At 41.1% G+C, this 25,000-nt stretch overlaps 1 protein-coding gene across 1 annotated transcript in view; it reads left to right on the top strand.

Annotated features, from left to right (window-relative positions):
* Positions 1-25,000, top strand: part of NRXN3 (neurexin 3) — a 1,194,892-nt gene that overhangs the window by 958,753 nt on the left and 211,139 nt on the right. The window contains exon 14 of the mRNA XM_053697352.1: positions 3,767-3,948. Coding sequence (XP_053553327.1) covers positions 3,767-3,948 — 182 coding nt within the window. The remainder of the gene's footprint in view (positions 1-3,766; positions 3,949-25,000) is intronic.

Raw genomic sequence — 25,000 nt, 5'->3', positions numbered from 1 at the left:
TCCGGGACCGGATCTGGTGGGGGGCAGACTCTCTCTCTTCGCTCAGGCTTGGGCAAGAGATGTTCTGGATCCTTGGGCGCTAGAAATAGTCTCCCAAGGTTATCTTCTGGAATTCAAGGGACTTCCCCCAAGGGGGAGGTTCCACAGGTCTCAGTTGTCTTCAGACCACATAAAAAGACAGGCATTCTTACATTGTGTAGAAGACCTGTTAAAAATGGGAGTGATTCATCCTGTTCCATTAAGAGAACAAGGGATGGGGTTCTACTCCAATCTGTTCATAGTTCCCAAAAAAGAGGGAACGTTCAGACCAATCTTAGATCTCAAGATCTTAAACAAGTTTCTCAAGGTTCCATCGTTCAAGATGGAAACCATTCGAACTATTCTTCCTTCCATCCAGGAAGGTCAATTCATGACCACGGTGGATTTAAAGGATGCGTATCTACATATTCCTATCCACAAGGAACATCATCGGTTCCTAAGGTTCGCATTCCTGGACAAACATTACCAGTTCGTGGCGCTTCCTTTCGGATTAGCCACTGCTCCAAGGATTTTCACAAAGGTACTAGGGTCCCTTCTAGCTGTGCTACGACCAAGGGGCATTGCGGTAGTACCTTACTTGGACGACATTCTGATTCAAGCGTCGTCCCTTCCTCAAGCAAAGGCTCACACGGACATCGTCCTGGCCTTTCTCAGATCTCACGGTTGGAAAGTGAACGTGGAAAAGAGTTCCCTATCCCCGTCAACAAGGGTTCCCTTCTTGGGAACAATTATAGACTCCTTAGAAATGAGGATTTTTCTGACAGAGGTCAGAAAAACAAAACTTCTAGACTCTTGTCGGATACTTCATTCCGTTCCTCTTCCTTCCATAGCTCAGTGCATGGAAGTGATCGGGTTGATGGTAGCGGCAATGGACATAGTTCCTTTTGCGCGCATTCATCTAAGACCATTACAACTGTGCATGCTCAGTCAGTGGAATGGGGACTATACAGACTTGTCTCCGAAGATACAAGTAAATCAGAGGACCAGAGACTCACTCCGTTGGTGGCTGTCCCTGGACAACCTGTCACAAGGGATGACATTCCGCAGACCAGAGTGGGTCATTGTCACGACCGACGCCAGTCTGATGGGCTGGGGCGCGGTCTGGGGATCCCTGAAAGCTCAGGGTCTTTGGTCTCGGGAAGAATCTCTTCTACCGATAAATATTCTGGAACTGAGAGCGATATTCAATGCTCTCAAGGCTTGGCCTCAGCTAGCGAGGACCAAGTTCATACGGTTTCAATCAGACAACATGACAACTGTAGCGTACATCAACCATCAGGGGGGAACAAGGAGTTCCCTAGCGATGGAAGAAGTGACCAAAATTATTCTATGGGCGGAGTCTCACTCCTGCCACCTGTCTGCTATCCACATCCCAGGAGTGGAAAATTGGGAAGCGGATTTTCTGAGTCGTCAGACATTGCATCCGGGGGAGTGGGAACTCCATCCGGAAATCTTTGCCCAAGTCACTCACCTGTGGGGCATTCCAGACATGGATCTGATGGCCTCTCGTCAGAACTTCAAAGTTCCTTGCTACGGGGCCAGATCCAGGGATCCCAAGGCGGCTCTAGTGGATGCACTAGTAGCACCTTGGACCTTCAAACTAGCTTATGTGTTCCCGCCATTTCCTCTCATCCCCAGGCTGGTAGCCAGGATCAATCAGGAGAGGGCGTCGGTGATCTTGATAGCTCCTGCGTGGCCACGCAGGACTTGGTATGCAGATCTGGTGAATATGTCATCGGCTCCACCTTGGAAGCTACCTTTGAGACGAGACCTTCTTGTTCAGGGTCCGTTCGAACATCCGAATCTGGTTTCACTCCAGCTGACTGCTTGGAGATTGAACGCTTGATTTTATCGAAGCGAGGATTCTCAGATTCTGTTATCGATACTCTTGTTCAGGCCAGAAAGCCTGTAACTAGAAAGATTTACCACAAAATTTGGAAAAAATATATCTGTTGGTGTGAATCTAAAGGATTCCCTTGGGACAAGGTTGAGATTCCTAGGATTCTATCCTTCCTTCAAGAAGGATTGGAAAAAGGATTATCTGCAAGTTCCCTGAAGGGACAGATTTCTGCCTTGTCGGTGTTACTTCACAAAAAGCTGGCAGCTGTGCCAGATGTTCAAGCCTTTGTTCAGGCTCTGGTTAGAATCAAGCCTGTTTACAAACCTTTGACTCCTCCTTGGAGTCTCAATTTAGTTCTTTCAGTTCTTCAGGGGGTTCCGTTTGAACCCTTACATTCCGTTGATATTAAGTTATTATCTTGGAAAGTTTTGTTTTTAGTTGCAATTTCTTCTGCTAGAAGAGTTTCAGAATTATCTGCTCTGCAGTGTTCTCCTCCTTATCTGGTGTTCCATGCAGATAAGGTGGTTTTACGTACTAAACCTGGTTTTCTTCCAAAGGTTGTTTCTAACAAAAACATTAACCAGGAGATTATCGTACCTTCTCTGTGTCCGAAACCAGTTTCAAAGAAGGAACGTTTGTTGCACAATTTGGATGTTGTTCGCGCTCTAAAATTCTATTTAGATGCTACAAAGGATTTTAGACAAACATCTTCCTTGTTTGTTGTTTATTCAGGTAAAAGGAGAGGTCAAAAAGCAACTTCTACCTCTCTCTCTTTTTGGATTAAAAGCATCATCAGATTGGCTTACGAGACTGCCGGACGGCAGCCTCCCGAAAGAATCACAGCTCATTCCACTAGGGCTGTGGCTTCCACATGGGCCTTCAAGAACGAGGCTTCTGTTGATCAGATATGTAGGGCAGCGACTTGGTCTTCACTGCACACTTTTACCAAATTTTACAAGTTTGATACTTTTGCTTCTTCTGAGGCTATTTTTGGGAGAAAGGTTTTGCAAGCCGTGGTGCCTTCCATTTAGGTGACCTGATTTGCTCCCTCCCTTCATCCGTGTCCTAAAGCTTTGGTATTGGTTCCCACAAGTAAGGATGACGCCGTGGACCGGACACACCTATGTTGGAGAAAACAGAATTTATGTTTAACTGATAAATTACTTTCTCCAACGGTGTGTCCGGTCCACGGCCCGCCCTGGTTTTTTTAATCAGGTCTGATAATTTATTTTCTTTAACTACAGTCACCACGGTACCATATGGTTTCTCCTATGCAAATATTCCTCCTTAACGTCGGTCGAATGACTGGGGTAGGCGGAGCCTAGGAGGGATCGTGTGACCGGCTTTGCTGGGCTCTTTGCCGTTTCCTGTTGGGGAGGAGAATGTCCCACAAGTAAGGATGACGCCGTGGACCGGACACACCGTTGGAGAAAGTAATTTATCAGGTAAACATAAATTCTGTTTTTCCTTATCAACAACATCAGATTATTAATAGTTTTTTTCCTCCCCACAGCAAGAAGCTCTCACACCTGCAAGTGCCATATTTATTCCATTCCGTTGTGACTTCTTTCATGGCGTTAATACAGATAAATAAGTGAAAGGGTCATTACCCGCCTCACAGTGAGCCACCAGTCACAGGTGTTGCCTGATTGTGTGTAACCAGTTTGCTGCCAGTAAGAATGTCATTTGCTGGAAATTAGTAGGAAAGAAAAGATCTACCAAAGTCATTGCTAAGAACATTTTATGTTGGATACAGGAATAGGCGCATTGCTTACAGTATACGTTTCTATTACAGTCACAAATAGTATTGAGAAATATATGGTCTGATGAAGGTTCTATTTCCACTTACGGTATTATGTCACTGACCAATCTGTCTTTATTTTTCAGCTGGGGCTACATACATTTTTGGGAAAAGTGGAGGTCTGATTCTTTATACCTGGCCACATAACGACCGACCCAGCACGAGGACGGACCGTCTAGCCGTGGGTTTCAGCACCACAGTAAAAGACGGGATACTTGTTCGCATCGACAGCACCCCAGGACTGATGGACTTCCTGCAGTTACACATAGTAAGTCCTCCCAATCAGAACCAAATGGGTTAAACACACAGGAGATTCCCCTGTATAAGTTAGACACCCAACACTGTCTGAACCTAGTCAGGAGACTATGATTGTCTAAACTTGTCCTGATATTCTAAATGCTAGATGTCATCCTACAGTAGATAGAAGCTTTGCTGTGTCTGAACCTGTCCTGATAAAAAAAAATTCTGTCATGATTCAGACAGAGCATGTGATTTTAACCAACTTTCCAATTTACTTCTATTATTCAATTTGCTTTGTTATCTTGGTATCCTTTGTTGAAAAGCATATCTAGGTATGCTCGGGAGCAGCACTGCACTACGGGGAAATAGCTGCTGATTGGTGGCCACCCATATATGTCTCTTATCATTGGCTTACTTGATGTGGTTAGCTTACTCCCAGTAGTGCATTTCTGCTCATTTAAAGGGATACTGAACATAAAAAAAAAATATTTCATGATTTAGATTGAGCAGGAAATTTAAAGCAACTTTCTAATTTACTCCTAATATCTATTTTTCTTCGTTCTGTTGGTATCTTTATTTGAAAAAGCAGGAATGTAAGCTTACAAGCTGGCCCATCTTTGGTTCAGCACCCTGGGTAACACTTGCTGATTGGTGGCTAAATGCAGACACCAATCAGCAAGTGCTATCCAGGGTTCTGAACCAAAAATGGGCCAGCCCCTAAGCTTGCATTCCTGCAAATCAAAGAAAAATAGATAATAGGAGTAAATTAGAAAGCTGCTTAAAATTTCATGCTTTATCTGAATCATTAAAGAAAAAAAATTGGGTTCAGTGTCCTTTTAACAAAGGATACCAAGAGAACAAAGCTAATTTAACAATAGAAGTACATTGGGAAGCTGTTTACAATTGTATGCTCTGTCTGAATCATGGAAGAAAAAATACTGGGTTTTGTGTTCCTTTAAAGTCACTTTGCTGTATGCATCAGAAATAGTGCATTGTAAAAGATCTGCATACAACAAATGATTTACAAGCATTTTAAACAGTAATTTGAAGTGCAGTGATACACCCCGTTATCTCATTTGTCGTGTCCCATTAGAACTTCTGAACATATCAAGCAATCACTGTGCATCATGTAGAGTGTCAGGGTTCAGAGAGAACATTTCATTTTAAACAACTTTGCTACTATTATCAAATGTATTTCATTCTCTTCATATCCTTTGTTGTAGAACATACCTAGGTAGGCTAAAGAGCACACGTGTCCTGAGCACACTACTGTGTTTGTAACAATCTTTTTAGCAATGTTATACTTTGTTGGGCAGTAGAGACCAGAAGCATATAGTTCACAAAGACACTTGCATTATCCTGCTCTTCAACAAACAATAAGAAAAGAACAAATCAAATTTGATAATAGTACTAAATAGAAAAGTTGTTTAAAACTGCGTGCTCTGTCTGAGTCATTTTTTACTTTTATGTCCCTTTAAAGAAAAAAAAGTAAGTAGTAATGTAATATTATTTTATATTATAACAATATATATTCTATGGGCTCCGGCTATTAAGCTGCGGCTGCTGCTTCGGAGCCCCCTCGTTCTAGGATCGCCTGAAACGGAAGTTAAGAAGCCGCGGTCATAAGACTGCCGCTCCTTAAAGGGACATTCCAGCCAAAATTGGAATCCACGTGGATGCATTTCAGTTTTGAATAGAAGCATTTTGTAATATACATGTATTGGCAAAAATGATTCTAACACAAGCTATAATTGTTTTAAATGTGTATTTACGTATGCATCGTGCACCAGCATTTAAAACAAAGCAGTTTCTCAGAGAGCCTAAGGTGCTTGGGCCATCTGGTAATGACTCAGTTTGTTAATTGCTGACATGATACAGTCCCCACTGACGATCGGAGCAGCTGCAGTATATAAAATGCTAGTGCACTGAGAATATCTAGCTATGCTTCACATGCACGTGCAGAGAAAAATGTTAACACTAAAACAGTTATAATTTTTACTAGATGCATTTTTGCCAAAACATGTTTATTGCAAATTTGTGTCTACTCAAAGATGTAATTCATCTATGTGCATTTAAATTTTGACTGGAATATCCCTTTAACTTGTCATTGAAATCATCCTGATCCGATCGGGATGATTGACAGCCTCTGCTAGCGGCCAGTGAGAATGGGGCGGCATTGCACAAGCATTTCACCAGAAAATGCTTGTGCAATGTTAAAGTTACAGCGAATCATGTCCGCTCGACTTTTAATAAATCTACCTCTATGTATAATATTATAGTTAAAGCCCTGAAATTATTGCTGTAAATGTATAGCCAGCAATATAAAACGTGTTTGTGTGTGAGACATCAGTGGGGAGTTCTGTTTATCAGCTGGTGAGCAGTCATTTTTATCTTTGCTGCATATAAATAGGACATTTGTAACAGTGTTTTTTTTTTAACATGCGCACAAACGTTCACTTCCTGTTAGCTTTAAATTTTAATATTTTAAATATATTATTGCTCTTTTATATGCATGAAAGCAATTTTTTTCACAGTTCACAGTACTGGTCATTTAAGACAACAAACAAATAGCAACCTATTGTCATGTGCGGTACACAGTGTTAGTGCTGTACTATAAATCCAGGGGGCAGAAATTCTTCTGCAAATGTTTTGTTTTCAGCTAAGAAGCCTGGGGAACAGCTTCCTCAATAGTGGTCACGTGATCGCAAGGAACAGGCAGTACTGTGAAACGGCGCAAATTGAGGGCCACCTGTATATTTGTGTTTGTGGATCTTGTTCTAATTACCATCAGCAAACATAGTGACAACTTTCACACAAAAATTGTTCCAATCTCACTAAAGTTTAGTTACCCTGCCCTAGAGGGGCTAATTGTTTATTTGACAATATCACTGATAATTGAAAGAATATTTTGGTGAGGCTACTTTGGTATAATCAGACATATCTGGCCTCTAATTTACCACAATCCATGTCAGGTCTATGTTGTACGCGGTGCACTCATGCACAAGGCCAGTGCGGGATCAGAAGTGATTTTCATACTATAGCTTATGTGACAGTATAGCAGATGGTGGTATTGTACTGTATGTACACGCCAATCACCAGCTCGCCGCCTTGGAGTAAGATTAATGACCACCTCTCCACATCCTTCCTGCTCTCTTCATTCATTACATCAGCAGCTCATGCATTAGATTAGGTTGGTGACAGCCTGAGCACAGAACCCACATCTGAAACTCAAAAATATCTTAGAAAAGCCAACGTACAGGGAAACGGACGGACACTTCCTCATTCACATCACAGGAAAACTGTCTCCTTCTAAAGGCACATCACAGAGAAATCTACAGACACATCACAGGGAAATCTACAGACTCATCACAGGGAAATCTACAGACTCATCACAGGGAAATCTACAGACACATCACAGAGAAATGTACAGACACATCACAGGGAAATCTACAGATACATCACAGGGAAATCTACAGATACATCACAGGGAAATCTACAGACACATCACAGAGAAATCTACAGACACATCACAGAGAAATCTACAGACACATCACAGGGAAATCTACAGATACATCACAGGGAAATCTACAGATACATCACAGGGAAATCTACAGATACATCACAGGGAAATCTACAGACACATCACAGGGAAATCTACAGACACATCACAGATAAATCTACAGACACATCACAGAGAAATCTACAGACACATCACAGGGAAATCTACAGATACATCACAGGGAAATCTACAGATACATCACAGGGAAATCTACAGACACATCACAGGGAAATCTACAGACACATCACAGAGAAATCTACAGACACATCACAGAGAAATCTACAGACACATCACAGAGAAATGTACAGACACATCACAGGGAAATCTACAGATACATCACAGGGAAATCTACAGATACATCACAGAGAAATCTACAGACACATCACAGAGAAATCTACAGACACATCACAGGGAAATCTACAGATACATCACAGGGAAATCTACAGATACATCACAGGGAAATGTACAGATACATCACAGGGAAATGTACAGATACATCACAGGGAAATGTACAGATACATCACAGAGAAATCTACAGACACATCACAGAGAAATCTACAGACACATCACAGAGAAATCTACAGACACATCACAGGGAAATCTACAGACACATCACAGAGAAATCTACAGACACATCACAGGGAAATCTACAGACTCATCACAGGGAAATCTACAGACACATCACAGGGAAATCTACAGATACATCACAGGGAAATCTACAGATACATCACAGGGAAATGTACAGATACATCACAGGGAAATGTACAGACACATCACAGGGAAATCTACAGACACATCACAGGGAAATCTACAGACACATCACAGAGAAATCTACAGACACATCACAGAGAAATCTACAGAGAAATCTACAGACACATCATAGGGAAATCTACAGACTCATCACAGGGAAATCTACAGACACATCACAGGGAAATCTACAGACACATCACAGGGAAATCTACAGACACATCACAGGGAAATCTACAGACACATCACAGGGAAATCTACAGACACATCACAGGGAAATCTACAGACACATCACAGGGAAATCTACAGACACATCACAGGGAAATCTACAGACACATCACAGGGAAATCTACAGACACATCACAGGGAAATCTACAGACTCATCACAGGGAAATCTACAGATACATCACAGGGAAATCTACAGACACATCACAGGGAAATCTACAGATACATCACAGGGAACTCTAGAGACACATCACAGGGAACTCTAGAGACACATCACAGGGAACTCTAGAGACACATCACAGGGAACTCTAGAGACACATCACAGGGAACTCTAGAGACACATCACAGGGAACTCTAGAGACACATCACAGGGAACTCTAGAGACACATCACAGGGAACTCTAGAGACACATCACAGGGAACTCTAGAGACACATCACAGGGAAATCAGATACAGATACATCACAGAGAAATCAGATACAGACACATCACAGAGAAATCAGATACAGACACATCATAGAGAAATCAGATACAGACACATCACAGAGAAATCAGATACATCACAGAGAAATCAGATACATCACAGAGAAATCAGATACATCACAGAGAAATCAGATACATCACAGAGAAATCAGATACATCACAGAGAAATCAGATACATCACAGAGAAATCAGATACATCACAGAGAAATCAGATACATCACAGAGAAATCAGATACAGACACATCATAGAGAAATCAGATACAGACACATCATAGAGAAATCAGATACAGACACATCATAGAGAAATCAGATACAGACACATCATAGAGAAATCAGATACAGACACATCACAGAGAAATCAGATACAGATACATCACAGAGAAATCAGATACAGACACATCATAGAGAAATCAGATACAGACACATCATAGAGAAATCAGATACAGACACATCATAGAGAAATCAGATACAGACAAATCACAGAGAAATCAGATACAGACACATCATAGAGAAATCAGATACAGACACATCATAGAGAAATCAGATACAGACACATCACAGAGAAATCAGATACAGACACATCACAGAGAAATCAGATACAGACACATCATAGAGAAATCAGATACATCACAGAGAAATCAGATACATCACAGAGAAATCAGATACATCACAGAGAAATCAGATACATCACAGAGAAATCAGATACATCACAGAGAAATCAGATACATCACAGAGAAATCCGATACATCACAGAGAAATCAGATACATCACAGAGAAATCAGATACAGACACATCACAGAGAAATCAGATACAGACACATCACAGAGAAATCAGATACATCACAGAGAAATCAGATACATCACAGAGAAATCAGATACAGACACATCATAGAGAAATCAGATACAGACACATCACAGTGAAATCAGACACATCACAGTGAAATCAGATACAGACACATCACAGTGAAATCAGATACAGACACATCACAGTGAAATCAGATACAGACACATCACAGAGAAATCAGATACAGACACATCATAGAGAAATCAGATACAGACACATCACAGAGAAATCATATACAGACACATCACAGAGATACATCACAGATAGTAAAATTACCCATTCCACTTGCTCAGCACACACTAACAGTGAACTTCCAGAACTGACTTCATTTAGTTTAACTCCCTGCTTTTCACTCTAATTCCCAAGTTCACATTATTTGTTTCCAAATTCCAGGTGTCTTCCTCATTTTTAGGTCTAATCTAGTATCCATTATGGTAGGGCTAAACCAACCCAGGAGCTATGGAGCCATTTGCTCCTAGAATATTACCGGCTTATTTTCCATATAGCTTTGTACAAATACCATTGTCTGGCTCCTAAAAGTGTGTCTGACTCCTTTCTATTTTTACTGGCTCCTAAATTTTAAACAGATTTATCGGCCTATAGTTCCAACTCACAATTCCCACTCTCCGATCTTATTTCCTAACCTCTTCACATAGATCCCTCTATCTTTGTGCACTTTCTACTGTACTTTTAGTTGCCATTCTCCTCCGATAGTTTCACTCTCCACTCATAGTCCCCTCTCCTGAATATCACACTCCACTCCTAGATTCCAATCCTATCTGTAAAGTGGCATAAGAAGCCTGCTGATACTACTACTAATACCTCTCCCAATGCAACCAAGTATCCAACTGGCCTTAATGGCTGCACTGCTGCATTGTCTACTGAATTATAAATCATCTGAAATAATAATTCACAAGTCCCATTCCTCTTTAGTTACTAACTTGGTTGCATTGGGAAAGATATTAGTAGCAGGAATTGCAGGATCCTTATGCTACTTTTTCAGATCACTAGATAGGCCTTATCTGGAATATTGTGTACAGTTCTGGAGACCATATCTCCAGTAGGCTATAAGTAAACTAGAAACTGTCCAAACTAAACTAAAATGATACATGGTCTAAAATATAAAGCATACAAAGAAAGACTCTTTGATCTAAATATTTATAGTTTAGAGGAGAGAAGGGAAAGAGGTAACATGATAGAAACCTTCAGTGAAAGTGGAAGCTGAAAGCATTTTCCACAAAAAAAGTAATACCAAAACAAGGGGTCATAATCTTAAATTAGAGCATAGAAGAATCAGGAAAAATGAGAGGAAACATTTTTTTTTCACAGAAAGGTTGGTGGATTCATGGAATAAACTTCCAAAAGAGGTGGTAAACACAGGGACTATAAAAGAATTAAAAAGTGACTGGGCTATCCTAAGAAAACAGTAACAAGTAATATGGATAGACTCAGTGGGCCTTTTGGTTCTTATCTACCATCAAATTCTATGTTTATGTTTTTATTTCTTAGTTTTCACTCACTGCCCATTGTTTCCACTCTCTTCTCCTAGATCCCATTCTCATCCTATAGATTTCCCTCTACACTTTAACATTATTTTTCCCCCATAGTTTCTGCTGTCCTCCCCTACATTTTAACCTTCTTTTCAATTTCCCACTCACTTCTTTTAGTTCCCACACTTCTGTTCTACATTCCGCTCTACTTTACTAGGTCATACCCTTTTCTCCTTGTTTAAAAAGTCCTAGCTTTTCTCTCTACTCTATTTTCACCCATTCATTTTTTTTTCTTATTGATCTCTTATGTCTTCTCTTAGGCTCAGTTCTCTGTCTTATTTCAAATTTTCTTGTCTTAGTTCTCAGTCTCCTTTACCGTCATCCCTTTAAAGTTAAAGTCTCCTCCAGCTCCAGCCCACAGAGATCTTAATCACTTCCAGCCCAGCCGCACCAATGTACCAGTCCCCTCAACTCCACCCCATTTGAGTCTCTTCCAACCCTAGCCCACTGCATTCCCAGTCACCTCCAGCCCCACCACACCAAGTTCCTGGACTCCACCAGCTCTAGCCTAAACAGTTTTCCATTCTACTCTAACTCCAATCTCCACATATCCCACCAAGTTCCTAGTCTCTTACAGCCCTATTCACAGGATCCCCAGCCCCTCAAAATGCCCCACCATATGACACAGAGGGCAAGCCTTCATAACACTTGAGGAGTTGCTGAAATTTAGCATTTTAGATCCCATCCTTTAAGAAAAGAAGGGAGATTGGAGACATTTGGTGACTTCATTATAATGCCGCAATAGTGCTGTTAAGGCAAATCAAGGGATTTTCTGTTTTCTGCAGTGGGTAATTTCCTATTCTGGCTTCTGTACCCCACAGTATTACTATATACCACTGTGTTACTGTGCCTGTATTTACGGTATCCCAGAGGAATGAGTCTGGCTGGGTAAAAGCTTATATCTAAATTATTCTTATCCAGCCTTTCATTAGAAAGCATCTTATAAGCCTATTTTTCTCAATCAGTAATTTATGTATCATTTTGCATTCCCTAATTATGAGCCTTCTGCACACTGTATGATTTATACACAGAAAAGCATCTGTTAGGAGCCTGGTGGGACAAAGCAACCTTTCCCGCCTGATTCTGAGGCAGAAGCCTGCGCTTCGCTCCAGGGGATTTGTCCTCCGTCCCTTCAAAAATCACTGATGGGAGGGGGATCTGCTGTCAAGACCCAGGGATGGTGCAGATGTCGCTGGGAGCGACAGACATGAGAGGGGAGGCAAAAGATGGAAAGAGAGTGTGGAGAGGGGGGAAGAGAGCTATGAAAGGAGGGAAAAAACAGGATGAAAGAAGAGAAAGAAAGAGAAATTGCTGATGGAAATATGACAAAAGCGTGCTATAAAAAGGGAGAACCCAGAGGATGAAAGCGGAGAGGGGGGAAGCGAAACAGTGATGTATTAAAGAGGGAGATAGGGAAATAAGACGAAGGACTAGAAAATGTAAAGGAAATGAGCAAAGATTTAAAAAGACATTAAAGTCACTTTTATATATGTATATTATACATCCGCAATTAAACACGGTATTGCAAAAGATCTGCATACAAAGGAAATGTTTTAGAAAAAAAACCAAACTAGTTTTGCTTGTAAAATTTGCACATTTTCCTATCAGTAACTGGATCTGGCTTCTTGCAAACCTATGAGGATTTTTCCAGCACAGATGGGTTAATCTAACGTAAGATGCAGGGTTTTTAAACCAGGAGCACACCCCTTGAAAAGCCACTTGAGTATTTGTATCGTTCTTTTTCTGTGGCCAAATAGGGATAGAGTTTGAAGGGTCAGTTAACTCTAGAAAACTGCAGTATGAAAAGGTGACCTTCATAAGATACAAATGGTTTGTCAATTAAAATATTAAAGAATTTATTGCATTTGTTAGTTTTTTGTATGTAAAGCAAAGGATGAGGTTTTTGGAGAGAAAGAGAATATGATGTATGAAGGACATTTGGGGACAAAGCAATGACAAAGGAGAGAAAACAAAGTGTCGGTAGAGGGAGAGAGTGACGTGGTGAGAGGGAGAGAAAGAACAGGATATGGGGAGAGGAAAGAAGGGACTGGGAGAGGGAAAGAGGAAATTAGGTGGGGAGGGAATTAGAGAACAGTAGCATTTTTGGACAAAATGTCAGTTAAGAATAATTAGAAAATGAGACGTTGATAGAAATAATGTAGACAGACAGCAAGGCGTGGGCTTGGGAGTGAGGTGATGAGAGAGTGGGAGAGAATGAGGTGTGTGGAGAGAGAGAGAGAGAGAGAATGAGGTGTGTGGAGAGAGAGAGAGAATGAGGTGTGTGGAGAGAGAGAGAGAATGAGGTGTGTGGAGAGAGAGAGAGAATGAGGTGTGTGGAGAGATAGAGAGAGAGAGAATGAGGTGTGGAGAGAGAGAGAGAATGAGGTGTGGAGAGAGAGAGAGAGAGGAGACATGGGGAGAGAGAGAGGGAGAGAGTGAGGTGTGGAGAGAGAGAGAATAAAGTGTGGAGAGAGAGAGAGAGAGAGAGAGGGAGAGAGTGAGGTGTGGAGAGAGAGAGAATAAGGTGTGGAGAGAGAGAGAGAAGGAGGTGTGGAGAGAGAGGGAGAGACTGAGGTGTGGAGAGAGAGAGAGAGAGAGAGAGAGAGGTGGAGATAGAGGGAGAGAATAAGGTGTGGAGAGGAGGGGGGAAAGAATGAGGTATAGAGAGAGGGAAAGAGAACAAGGTGTGGAGAGAGGGAGAGATTAGGTGTTGAGAGAGGTGGGAGAGAATGAGGTGTGGAGAGAGAGAGAGGGAGAGAATGAGGTGTGGAGAGAGAGAGGGAGAGAGGGATTATTTTTTACAGTATTCTTCATGTGTGCTAAACCGACACACTGTTTGACCTATAAAGCGTAAAACACGAAGGGAAAGATTACAAGTTGCACAGCAAATTTGTTTTTCGCAATTGTGAAAACACTGTGGCCTAGATTTGGAGTTCGGCGGTAGCCGTCAAAACCAGCGTTAGAGGCTCCTAACGCTGGTTTTGGCCGCCCGCTGGTATTTGGAGTCAGTGATTAAAGGGTCTAACGCTCACTTTTCAGCCGCGACTTTTCCATACCGCAGATCCCCCTACGCCATTTGCGTAGCCTATCTTTTCAATGGGATCTTTCTAACGCTGGTATTTAGAGTCGTTTCTGCAGTGAGCGTTAGAGCTCTAACGACAAGATTCCAGCCGCCTGAAAATAGCAGGAGTTAAGAGCTTTCTGGCTAACGCCGGTTTATAAAGCTCTTAACTACTGTACCCTAAAGTACACTAACACCCATAAACTACCTATGTACCCCTAAACCGAGGTCCCCCCACACCGCCGCCACTCGATTAAAATTTTTAACCCCTAATCTGCCGACCGCCACCTACGTTATACTTATGTACCCCTAATCTGCTGCCCCTAACCCCGCCGACCCCTATATTATATTTCTTAACCCCTAATCTGCCCCCCTCAACGTCGCCGACACCTGCCTACACTTATTAACTCCTAATCTGCCGAGCGGACCTGAGCGCTACTATAATAAAGTTATTAGCCCCTAATCCGCCTCACTAACCCTATCATAAATAGTATTAACCCCTAATCTGCCCTCCCTAACATCGCCGACACCTAACTTCAATTATTAACCCCTAATCTGCCGACCGGAGCTCACCGCTATTCTAATAAATGTATTAACCCCTAAAGCTAAGTCTAACCCTAACACTAACACCCCCCTAAGTTAAATATAATTTTTATCTAACGAAATAAATTAACTCTTATTAAATAACTTATTCCTATTTAAAGCTAAATACTTACCTGTAAAATAAATCCTAATATAGCTACAATATAAATTATAATTATATTATAGCTATTTTAGGATTAATATTTATTTTACAGGCAACTTTGTATTTATTTTAACCAGGTACAATAGCTATTAAATAGTTAAGAACTATTTAATAGTTACCTAGTTAAAATAATTACAAATTTACCTGTAAAATAAATCCTAACCTAAGATATAATTAAACCTAACACTACCCTATCAATAAAATAATTAAATAAACTACCTACAATTACCTACAATTAACCTAACACTACACTATCAATAAATTAATTAAACACAATTCCTACAAATAAATACAATTAAATAAACTATCTAAAGTACAAAAAATAAAAAAGAACTAAGTTACAGAAAATAAAAAAATATTTACAAACATAAGAAAAATATTACAACAATTTTAAACTAATTACACCTACTCTAAGCCCCCTAATAAAATAACAAAGACCCCCAAAATAAAAAATTCCCTACCCTATTCTAAATTTAAAAAGTTACAAGCTCTTTTACCTTACCAGCCCTGAACAGGGCCCTTTGCGGGGCATGCCCCAAGAATTTCAGCTCTTTTGCCTGTAAAAAAAAACATACAATACCCCCCCCCCCCAACATTACAACCCACCACCCACATACCCCTAATCTAACCCAAACCCCCCTTAAATAAACCTAACACTAAGCCCCTGAAGATCTTCCTACCTTGTCTTCACCATCCAGGTATCACCGATCCGTCCTGGCTCCAAGATCTTCATCCAACCCAAGGGGGGGTTGGCGATCCATAATCCGGTGCTGAAGAGGTCCAGAAGAGGCTCCAAAGTCTTCCTCCTATCCGGCAAGAAGAGGACATCCGGACCGGCAAACATCTTCTCCAAGCGGCATCTTCGATCTTCTTCCATCCGGTGCGGAGCGGGTCCATCTTGAAGCAGGCGACGCGGATCCATCCTCTTCTTCCGATGTCTCCCGACTAATGACGGTTCCTTTAAGGGACGTCATCCAAGATGGCGTCCCTCGAATTCCGATTGGCTGATAGGATTCTATCAGCCAATCGGAATTAAGGTAGGAATTTTCTGATTGGCTGATGGAATCAGCCAATCAGAATCTAGTTCAATCCGATTGGCCGATCCAATCAGCCAATCAGATTGAGATCGCATTCTATTGGCTGATCGGAACAGCCAATAGAATGCGATCTCAATCTGATTGGCTGATTGGATCAGCCAATCGGATTGAACTAGATTCTGATTGGCTGATTCCATCAGCCAATCAGAAAATTCCTACCTTAATTCCGATTGGCTGATAGAATCCTATCAGCCAATCGGAATTCGAGGGACGCCATCTTGGATGACGTCCCTTAAAGGAACCGTCATTAGTCGGGAGACATCGGAAGAAGAGGATGGATCCGCGTCGCCTGCTTCAAGATGGACCCGCTCCGCACCGGATGGAAGAAGATCGAAGATGCCGCTTGGAGAAGATGTTTGCCGGTCCGGATGTCCTCTTCTTGCCGGATAGGAGGAAGACTTTGGAGCCTCTTCTGGACCTCTTCAGCACCGGATTATGGATCGCCAACCCCCCCTTGGGTTGGATGAAGATCTTGGAGCCAGGACGGATCGGTGATACCTGGATGGTGAAGACAAGGTAGGAAGATCTTCAGGGGCTTAGTGTTAGGTTTATTTAAGGGGGGTTTGGGTTAGATTAGGGGTATGTGGGTGGTGGGTTGTAATGTTGGGGGGGGGGGGTATTGTATGTTTTTTTTTACAGGCAAAAGAGCTGAAATTCTTGGGGCATGCCCCGCAAAGGGCCCTGTTCAGGGCTGGTAAGGTAAAAGAGCTTGTAACTTTTTAAATTTAGAATAGGGTAGGGAATTTTTTATTTTGGGGGTCTTTGTTATTTTATTAGGGGGCTTAGAGTAGGTGTAATTAGTTTAAAATTGTTGTAATATTTTTCTTATGTTTGTAAATATTTTTTTATTTTCTGTAACTTAGTTCTTTTTTATTTTTTGTACTTTAGATAGTTTATTTAATTGTATTTATTTGTAGGAATTGTGTTTAATTAATTTATTGATAGTGTAGTGTTAGGTTAATTGTAGGTAATTGTAGGTAGTTTATTTAATTATTTTATTGATAGGGTAGTGTTAGGTTTAATTATATCTTAGGTTAGGATTTATTTTACAGGTAAATTTGTAATTATTTTAACTAGGTAACTATTAAATAGTTCTTAACTATTTAATAGCTATTGTACCTGGTTAAAATAATTACAAAGTTGCCTGTAAAATAAATATTAATCCTAAAATAGCTATAATATAATTATAATTTATATTGTAGCTATATTAGGATTTATTTTACAGGTAAGTATTTAGCTTTAAATAGGAATAAGTTATTTAATAAGAGTTAATTTATTTCGTTAGATTTAAATTATATTTAACTTAGGGGGGTGTTAGTGTTAGGGTTAGACTTAGCTTTAGGGGTTAATACATTTATTAGAATAGCGGTGAGCTCCGGTCGGCAGATTAGGGGTTAATAATTGAAGGTAGGTGTCGGCGATGTTAGGGAGGGCAGATTAGGGGTTAATACTATTTATGATAGGGTTAGTGAGGCGGATTAGGGGTTAATAACTTTATTATAGTAGCGCTCAGGTCCGCTCGGCAGATTAGGGGTTAATAAGTGTAGGCAGGTGTCGGCGACGTTGTGGGGGGCAGATTAGGGGTTAATAAATATAACATAGGGGTCGGCGATGTTAGGGCAGCAGATTAGGGGTACATAGGGATAACGTAGGTGGCGGCGTTTTACGGAGCGGCAGATTAGGGGTTAAAAGTGTAATGCAGGGGTCAGCGATAGCGGGGGCGGCAGATTAGGGGTTAATAAGTGTAAGGCTAGGGGTGTTTAGACTCGGGGTACATGTTAGAGTGTTAGGTGCAGACGTAGGAAGTGTTTCCCCATAGGAAACAATGGGGCTGCGTTAGGAGCTGAACGCTGCTTTTTTGCAGGTGTTAGGTTTTTTTTCAGCTCAAACAGCCCCATTGTTTCCTATGGGAGAATCGTGCACGAGCACGTTTTTGATGCCGGCCGCGTCCGTAAGCAGCTCTGGTATCGAGAGTTGCATTTGCGGTAAAAATGCTCTACGCTCCTTTTTTGGAGCCTAACGCAGCATTTGTTTTAACTCTCGATACCAGAGTTAAATTTATGGTGCGGCCAGAAAAAAGCCCGCGGAGCGTTAACAGACCTTTTACCGCCGAACTCCAAATCTAGGCCTGTGTGTTTTAAGATTTTTACGCATTTGGGGTTTGCGCAGGTATTACAAGTTGCAAAATATCTTATTTTGCACGCGTTTTAACCCGCATAGTCCAAAAAAGCCATATTACATGCGTGTTCACATATTCCCTCATAGAAGTCAATGGAGAAGACAAATAGAAAAAAAATAACTAACACCCTAATCTGTTGCGCAAAGCCCATGACGTATTCGCCTCAATGTGTACATGAGAATGCAAATTTCATATTGCAAGAATGTTTTGTTAACAGAATATGTTCTATTTATTTGTAAATAAATATTTCTCTATATATGTGATGATTTTTTGACTGATATATCTATTTATAGCGAGATGTATATGAATATATATGTGTCTAGATATCTCGAGATCTATATGTGAATATCTATTTGAAAATTTATCTGAGATATTGTTTAATGTGCATAAGATTGTAATGTAAAATCTTATCTCTCTAGTTATACATATCTCTATACATATAAATGCATGTTTCTCTATGTAAGTGTATGTTTGTCAATGTAAAATCCCTGCGTCTGCTATCTTTGAGCTCTTATAACTTTGTGTGCAATGTATTTCTAAAATAATTTTTAATAGACAGTGTTAATGAGTGTAACTATACTTTGTATATTTTGTATGTTTTGTGAAACTTTTTTGTTGCGAAACACTGTTAACTGCAGCTCTTCGAGCACGGAAAGGATTGTTGCGTAAAAGGCGCACATAATCACGATATTTGTAAGACTTACATACCGCGTGATTTATATACATACATACATATAATATAATTTTAATGGAAAATAGATTTTATATATATATATACAGATATGTATGTGTGAAAAGCTGACACGAAAATATCATCCTTATATCATTGGCCGTGAATCTGCAGGGGGCGGCATTGCACAAGCAGTTCTGGTGAACTGCTTGTGCAATGTTAAATGCTGACAGCGTATGCTGTCGGCATTCAGCAATGTCTGTCGGACATAATACGCTACAGCATATCATGTCGGACAGACATTGATAAATTGGCCCCTTAAAGTCTGTTTACGGTGGGATGTGGCTACTGAGGAAATTTTGTGGTAAAATATTTTTCTTTTTTTAGATAAAGATTTTCATGTGATGTTTCTACTCAGCTTTTTTACAGATATGCTGCATTACTTTAAGGTGATTCAAAAACTGGGTATCATGTTCCTTTAACATGTTTAATCCTCCAAACACGATATTACAATCATTAAAAGGACAGTCTACTTTTATTACCTTTATTACCCATTCCCCAGTTTTGCTCTACTTAACCCCTTCGCTGCGCAAGGTTCTGATGCCGTCGGCATCAGAACGAGGCTCCCATAGGAGCCTATAAAAGCGTGCTCTCTTGAGCGATTTACTTGTAATACCAGCGCACATGATCCTGCACTAATATCGCTTACTTGTAATCTGGCCCTAAATAGGGTAATGTTTTTCAAACATTTTGGAATTAAGTTTAAAATGACATGAAATGCATTGTTACAAGGGAATTTGCATTGATGTGAGTGGGTAGGGGGGCATTGTTAGAAAAGGACATTGATGGAAATAAAAATTAGGTGGTCGTAAATAAAATTAGACAACTTTATTTGAGCATCTGAATACCCCTTTAAGCTTGTCCTTAACTACAGTATTCTCATATTAATACGAGATTTACACATTTTTACATTTAAAGGTCACTTTGAGACTCTAGAATGGTTGCAGCCATTACTCACATATTTACATTATTTTGTTATTTTTGTTCAGTATTTGAAACCATTCCCAAATTACAGTATCTGCTTTACAACTCAAGTAGTTGTTTCCTAGACTGCATATGTCCTCACTAACACATTTTTGTATTTTGACCTTCTACTGACCTTGATTGTTGAGTGTGTAGAACATAAAATTATGAATTGTATAATCTATCTCATGGGCCCTGGAAGAAAATAATGTTATTTTTACTATATCAGTTTAAATCTCTTGAATCCGGGGTTATTAAATGTGTATAAATGTTAGTAGCCAGATTGAATATTTAAAAACCAGCCACAAAATGTTTGTTGGAGCCAGGGGACAATTTGATATATAAACATATGCAGGAAAATGCACCTGAAGTCTTCTGGATAGCAAATACCCATGTGTCTGACCCATGAGAAACCTAGATTCTTATTGATCTGTGGATAAATAAAGTTCACGCTCATGGGTGAGGCACAAAACCCCCTGGAAGTCTTAGGGATACAAAAAAGATATTGGCAATACCCCGGGTAAGAGGTTTTAAATCACCTGTGAGGGTCATATGGCTTTCATGTCCCATTTGACGGATCGCTAGACCTTCTTTTGTGCCGTAGCCCCATTTCAGCAACTTACAGAGGATCTGTGCCATTCCTAGAGCCACTGCTTGTGATGTAATGGAAAAGGTTTAATTTCTCAATGTCTTTCTTTTTTTTCTTTTTCTTTCATTTCTTTCTCTTTCATTTCTTTCTTTCTTTCTTTCTTTCTTTCTTTCTTTCTCTTTCTTTTTTTTCTTTCTTTTTCTGTTTCTGTCTTTTTCTCTTTCTTTTTCTGTTTTTCTTTCTCTCTCTCACTCTTTCTTTCTCTTTCTCTCTTTCTCTCTCTCTCGCTCTTTCTTTTTTTTTCTTTTTCTTCTTTTTCTTTCTCTCTCTCTCTTTTTTTCTCTCTCTTTCTTTCTTTCTTTCTTTCTCTCGCTCTTTTTTTCGCTCTTTTTTTCTCTCTCTCTCTCTCGCGCTCTTTTTTCTCTTTCTTTCTCTTTCTCGCTCTCTCACTCTTTCTTTTTCTCTTGCAAGGTGTATCCAGTCCACGGATTCATCCTTTACTTGTGGGATATTCTCATTCCCTACAGGAAGTGGCAAAGAGAGCACACAGCAAAGCTGTCCATATAGCTCCCCCTCTAGCTCCACCCCCCCAGTCATTCTCTTTGCCGGCTCTAAGCACTAGGGTCTCTCTACGGGAGGGTAAAGTGAATGTGGTGTTAGAATTGTAGTTTTTATTATCTTCAATCAAAAGTTTGTTATTTTAAATGGTACCGGTGTGTACTATTTACTCTCTAGCAGAAAAGTGATGAAGATTTCTGCTGAGAGGAAAATGATTTTAGCATTTTGTAACTAAAATCCACTGCTGTTCCCACACAGGACTGAGGAGTACCAGAAAACTTCAGTCGGGGGGGGAACGGTTTGCAGGGTAATCTGCAATGAGGTATGTTCACTCATTTATTTCTAGACAAGACTTAGATAATGCTAGAAGAGACTGACAATATCCCCATGAGGGGAGGGTAAGCTATGTTCACAGACTTAGTAAGGAATTGAATGCTTACATAACAGGGCTAATTATGCTGGTTGACACTGATTCACAAATATACAAATATCGTTTGTAGACACTTTGAAAGTCCTTTTGGGGTTCTTTCTGGGGTTATTACCCACATGGCTGGTTTTTAGTCACTTAAGAGTGATTTACTAGGCCTCACAACTCCGGAGTAGAGTGGGAGGGGCCTAATTTTGCGCCTCAGATGCACAGTTAGAATTGCAGAGAAGTTCATGCTGCTTCACATGGAGGGTCCTGCTGCTGTTTGAGGGCCTTATAGAAGCTATATTCCCCCAAATCTGATCCCTAAGGGCAGGTAGGGCCACAGCAAGGCTGTGGCAAGGTGCTGTACTGTTTTTTACCGGGTGTTGGCTTTAGGCTGCTCCGGTTTGGGCATTAAGGAGTTAATCGTTTTGAAACTTGTGGTGCAATCTTATTAAGGCTTTAGGTACATACTGTGAAAATCTCAGGAGAATTGCTGCATTTTTCACTGTTTTGTAAAATTGTGTGCTCTTTTTATCTCTTAAAGGCACAGTAAAGTTTTTTTCAAATTGTGTTTTTTATTTGATTAAAGTGATTTCCAAGCCTGCTTGTATATATTACTAGTTTATTAAACATGTCTGACACTAAGGAAAATCCTTGTTCAATGTGTTTAGAAGCCATGGTGGAACCCCCTCTCAGAATGTGTCCCACTTGTACTGATATGTCTATACACTTTAAAGATCATATTGTTGCACTTAAAAATGTGGCCCAAGATGATTCTCAGACTGAAGGTAACGAGGGTAGCCCGTCTGCCTCTCCCCAAGTGTCACAACCAGTTACGCCCGCGCAAGCGACGCCTAGTACCTCTAGTGCGTCTAACTCTTTTACATTACAAGACTTAGCGGCAGTCATGGATAATTCTCTTACAGCCTTCTTATCTAAACTGCCTGTGTTACCCGCAAAGCGTGATAGCTCCATTTTAAGAACAGATTATGAGCATTCTGACGCTTTGGTAGCCGTATCCGATATACCCTCACAACGCTCTGAAGTGGGAGTGAGGGATTTGATGTCTGAGGGAGAAGTCTCTGATTCAGGAAGGGTTCCTCCTCAGACAAATTCAGATACATTGGCTTTTAAATTTAAACTAGAACACCTCCGCGTTTTGCTTAGGGAGGTATTAGCTACTCTGGATGACTGCGACCCTTTGGTGATCCCAGAGAAATTGTGTAAAATGGACAAGTACCTAGAGGTCCCTGTTTACACGGATACGTTTCCGGTCCCTAAGAGGATTGCGGATATCGTTACTAGGGAGTGGGATAGACCAGGTGTTCCCTTTGCTCCCCCTCCTGTTTTTAAGAAAATGTTCCCCATACCTGACCCTGTGCGGGACTCGTGGCAGACGGTCCCTAAGGTGGAGGGGGCTATTTCTACACTTGCTAAACGCACAACCATACCAATTGAAGACAGTTGTGCTTTTAAAGACCCTATGGATAAGAAGTTAGAGGGGTTACTTAAGAAAATTTTTGTTCAACAAGGTTTTCTTCTTCAACCTATTGCCTGCATTATTCCTGTAACTACTGCAGCTGCTTTCTGGTTTGAGGCACTGGAAGACTCGCTCCAGACGGAGACCTCATATGAGGAAATTATGGATAGAATTAAGGCTCTAAAGCTAGCTAATTCTTTTATCACTGACGCCGCTTTCCAAATAGCTAAGTTAGCGGCAAAAAAAATCAGGTTTCGCAATTTTGGCGCGCAGGGCGCTATGGCTAAAGTCCTGGTCAGCCGATGTGTCGTCTAAATCCAAGCTTTTGAACATTCCTTTTAAAGGAAAGACCCTCTTCGGGCCTGAATTGAAAGAGATTATTTCAGATATCACCGGGGGAAAAGGCCATGCTCTCCCTCAGGGCAAGCCCTTTAAGACAAAGAACAAAGCTAATTTTCGTTCCTTTCGCAATTTCAGGAACGGCCCCGCTTCATCCTCTCCGGCTGCAAAGCAAGAGGGTAACGCTTCACAGCCCAAGGCAACTTGGAAACCTTACCAGGGCTGGAATAAGGGTAAACAGGTCAAAAAGCCTGCAGCTGCCACCAAGACAGCATGAAGGGGTAGCCCCCGATCCGGGACCGGATCTAGTAGGGGGCAGACTCTCTCTTCGCTCAGGCCTGGGCAAGAGATGTACACGATCCTTGGGCATTAGAGATTGTAGCCCAGGGATACCTTCTAGAATTCAAGGACTCTCCTCCAAGGAGAAGGTTCCACATTTCTCGTCTGTCTACAGATCAGACAAAGAAAGAGGTGTTCTTACGCTGTGTAGAAGATCTACTTACAATGGGAGTGATCCACCCAGCTCCAATTGCAGAACAAGGACTGGGGTTTTACTCAAACCTGTTTGTGGTTCCCAAAAAAGAAGGAACTTTCAGACCAATCCTGGATCTCAAAATTCTAAACAAATTCCTCAGAGTCCCATCATTCAAGATGGAGACCATTCAGACAATCTTACCAATGATCCAGGAGGATCAATATATGACTACCGTGGATCTAAAGGATGCGTATCTGCATATTCCTATCCACAAAGATCACCAGTTTCTCAGGTTCGCCTTTCTGGACAAGCATTATCAGTTTGTGGCTCTTCCTTTCGGGTTGGCCACTGCTCCCAGAATTTTCACAAAGGTGCTAGGGTCCCTCCTGGTGGTTCTAAGACCTCGGGGCATAGCAGTGGCACCTTACCTAGACGACATCTTAATTCAGGCGTCGACTTTCCAAAGAACCAAGTCTCACATGGAGATCGTATTGGCCTTTCTGAGGTCTCACGGGTGGAAGGTGAACGTAAAAAAGAGTTCTCTCTCCCCCCTCACAAGAGTTCCATTCCTAGGAACCCTGATAGACTCGGTAGAAATGAAAATATTTCTGACGGAGGTCAGAAAGTTAAAACTGTTAACTACTTGCTGAGTCCTTCATTCCATTCCTCGGCCATCTGTAGCTCAGTGTATGGAGACAATCGGACTAATGGTAGCGGCAATGGACATAGTCCTTTTTGCTCGGATACACCTCAGACCACTGCAACTATGCATGCTCTAACAGTGGAATGGGGATTATGCAGATTTGTCTCCTCAAATTCAGTTGGACCAGGAGACCAGAAATTCTCTTCTCTGGTGGTTGTCTCAGGATCACCTGTCTCAGGGAATATGTTTCCGCAGACCAGAGTGGATCATTGTAACGACCGACGCCAGTCTGTTAGGCTGGGGTGCGGTCTGGGACTCCCTGAAAGCTCAGGGCTTATGGTCTCGGGAAGAAACTCTTCTCCCGATAAACATTCTGGAACTGAGGGCGATATTCAACGCGCTTC

This window comes from Bombina bombina, chromosome 1 (genome assembly GCF_027579735.1).
Source record: "Bombina bombina isolate aBomBom1 chromosome 1, aBomBom1.pri, whole genome shotgun sequence".
Lineage (NCBI taxonomy): Eukaryota > Metazoa > Chordata > Amphibia > Anura > Bombinatoridae > Bombina > Bombina bombina.
Note: the sequence above shows the minus strand (reverse complement) of the source record. Positions and strands in the feature narration are given on the sequence as shown.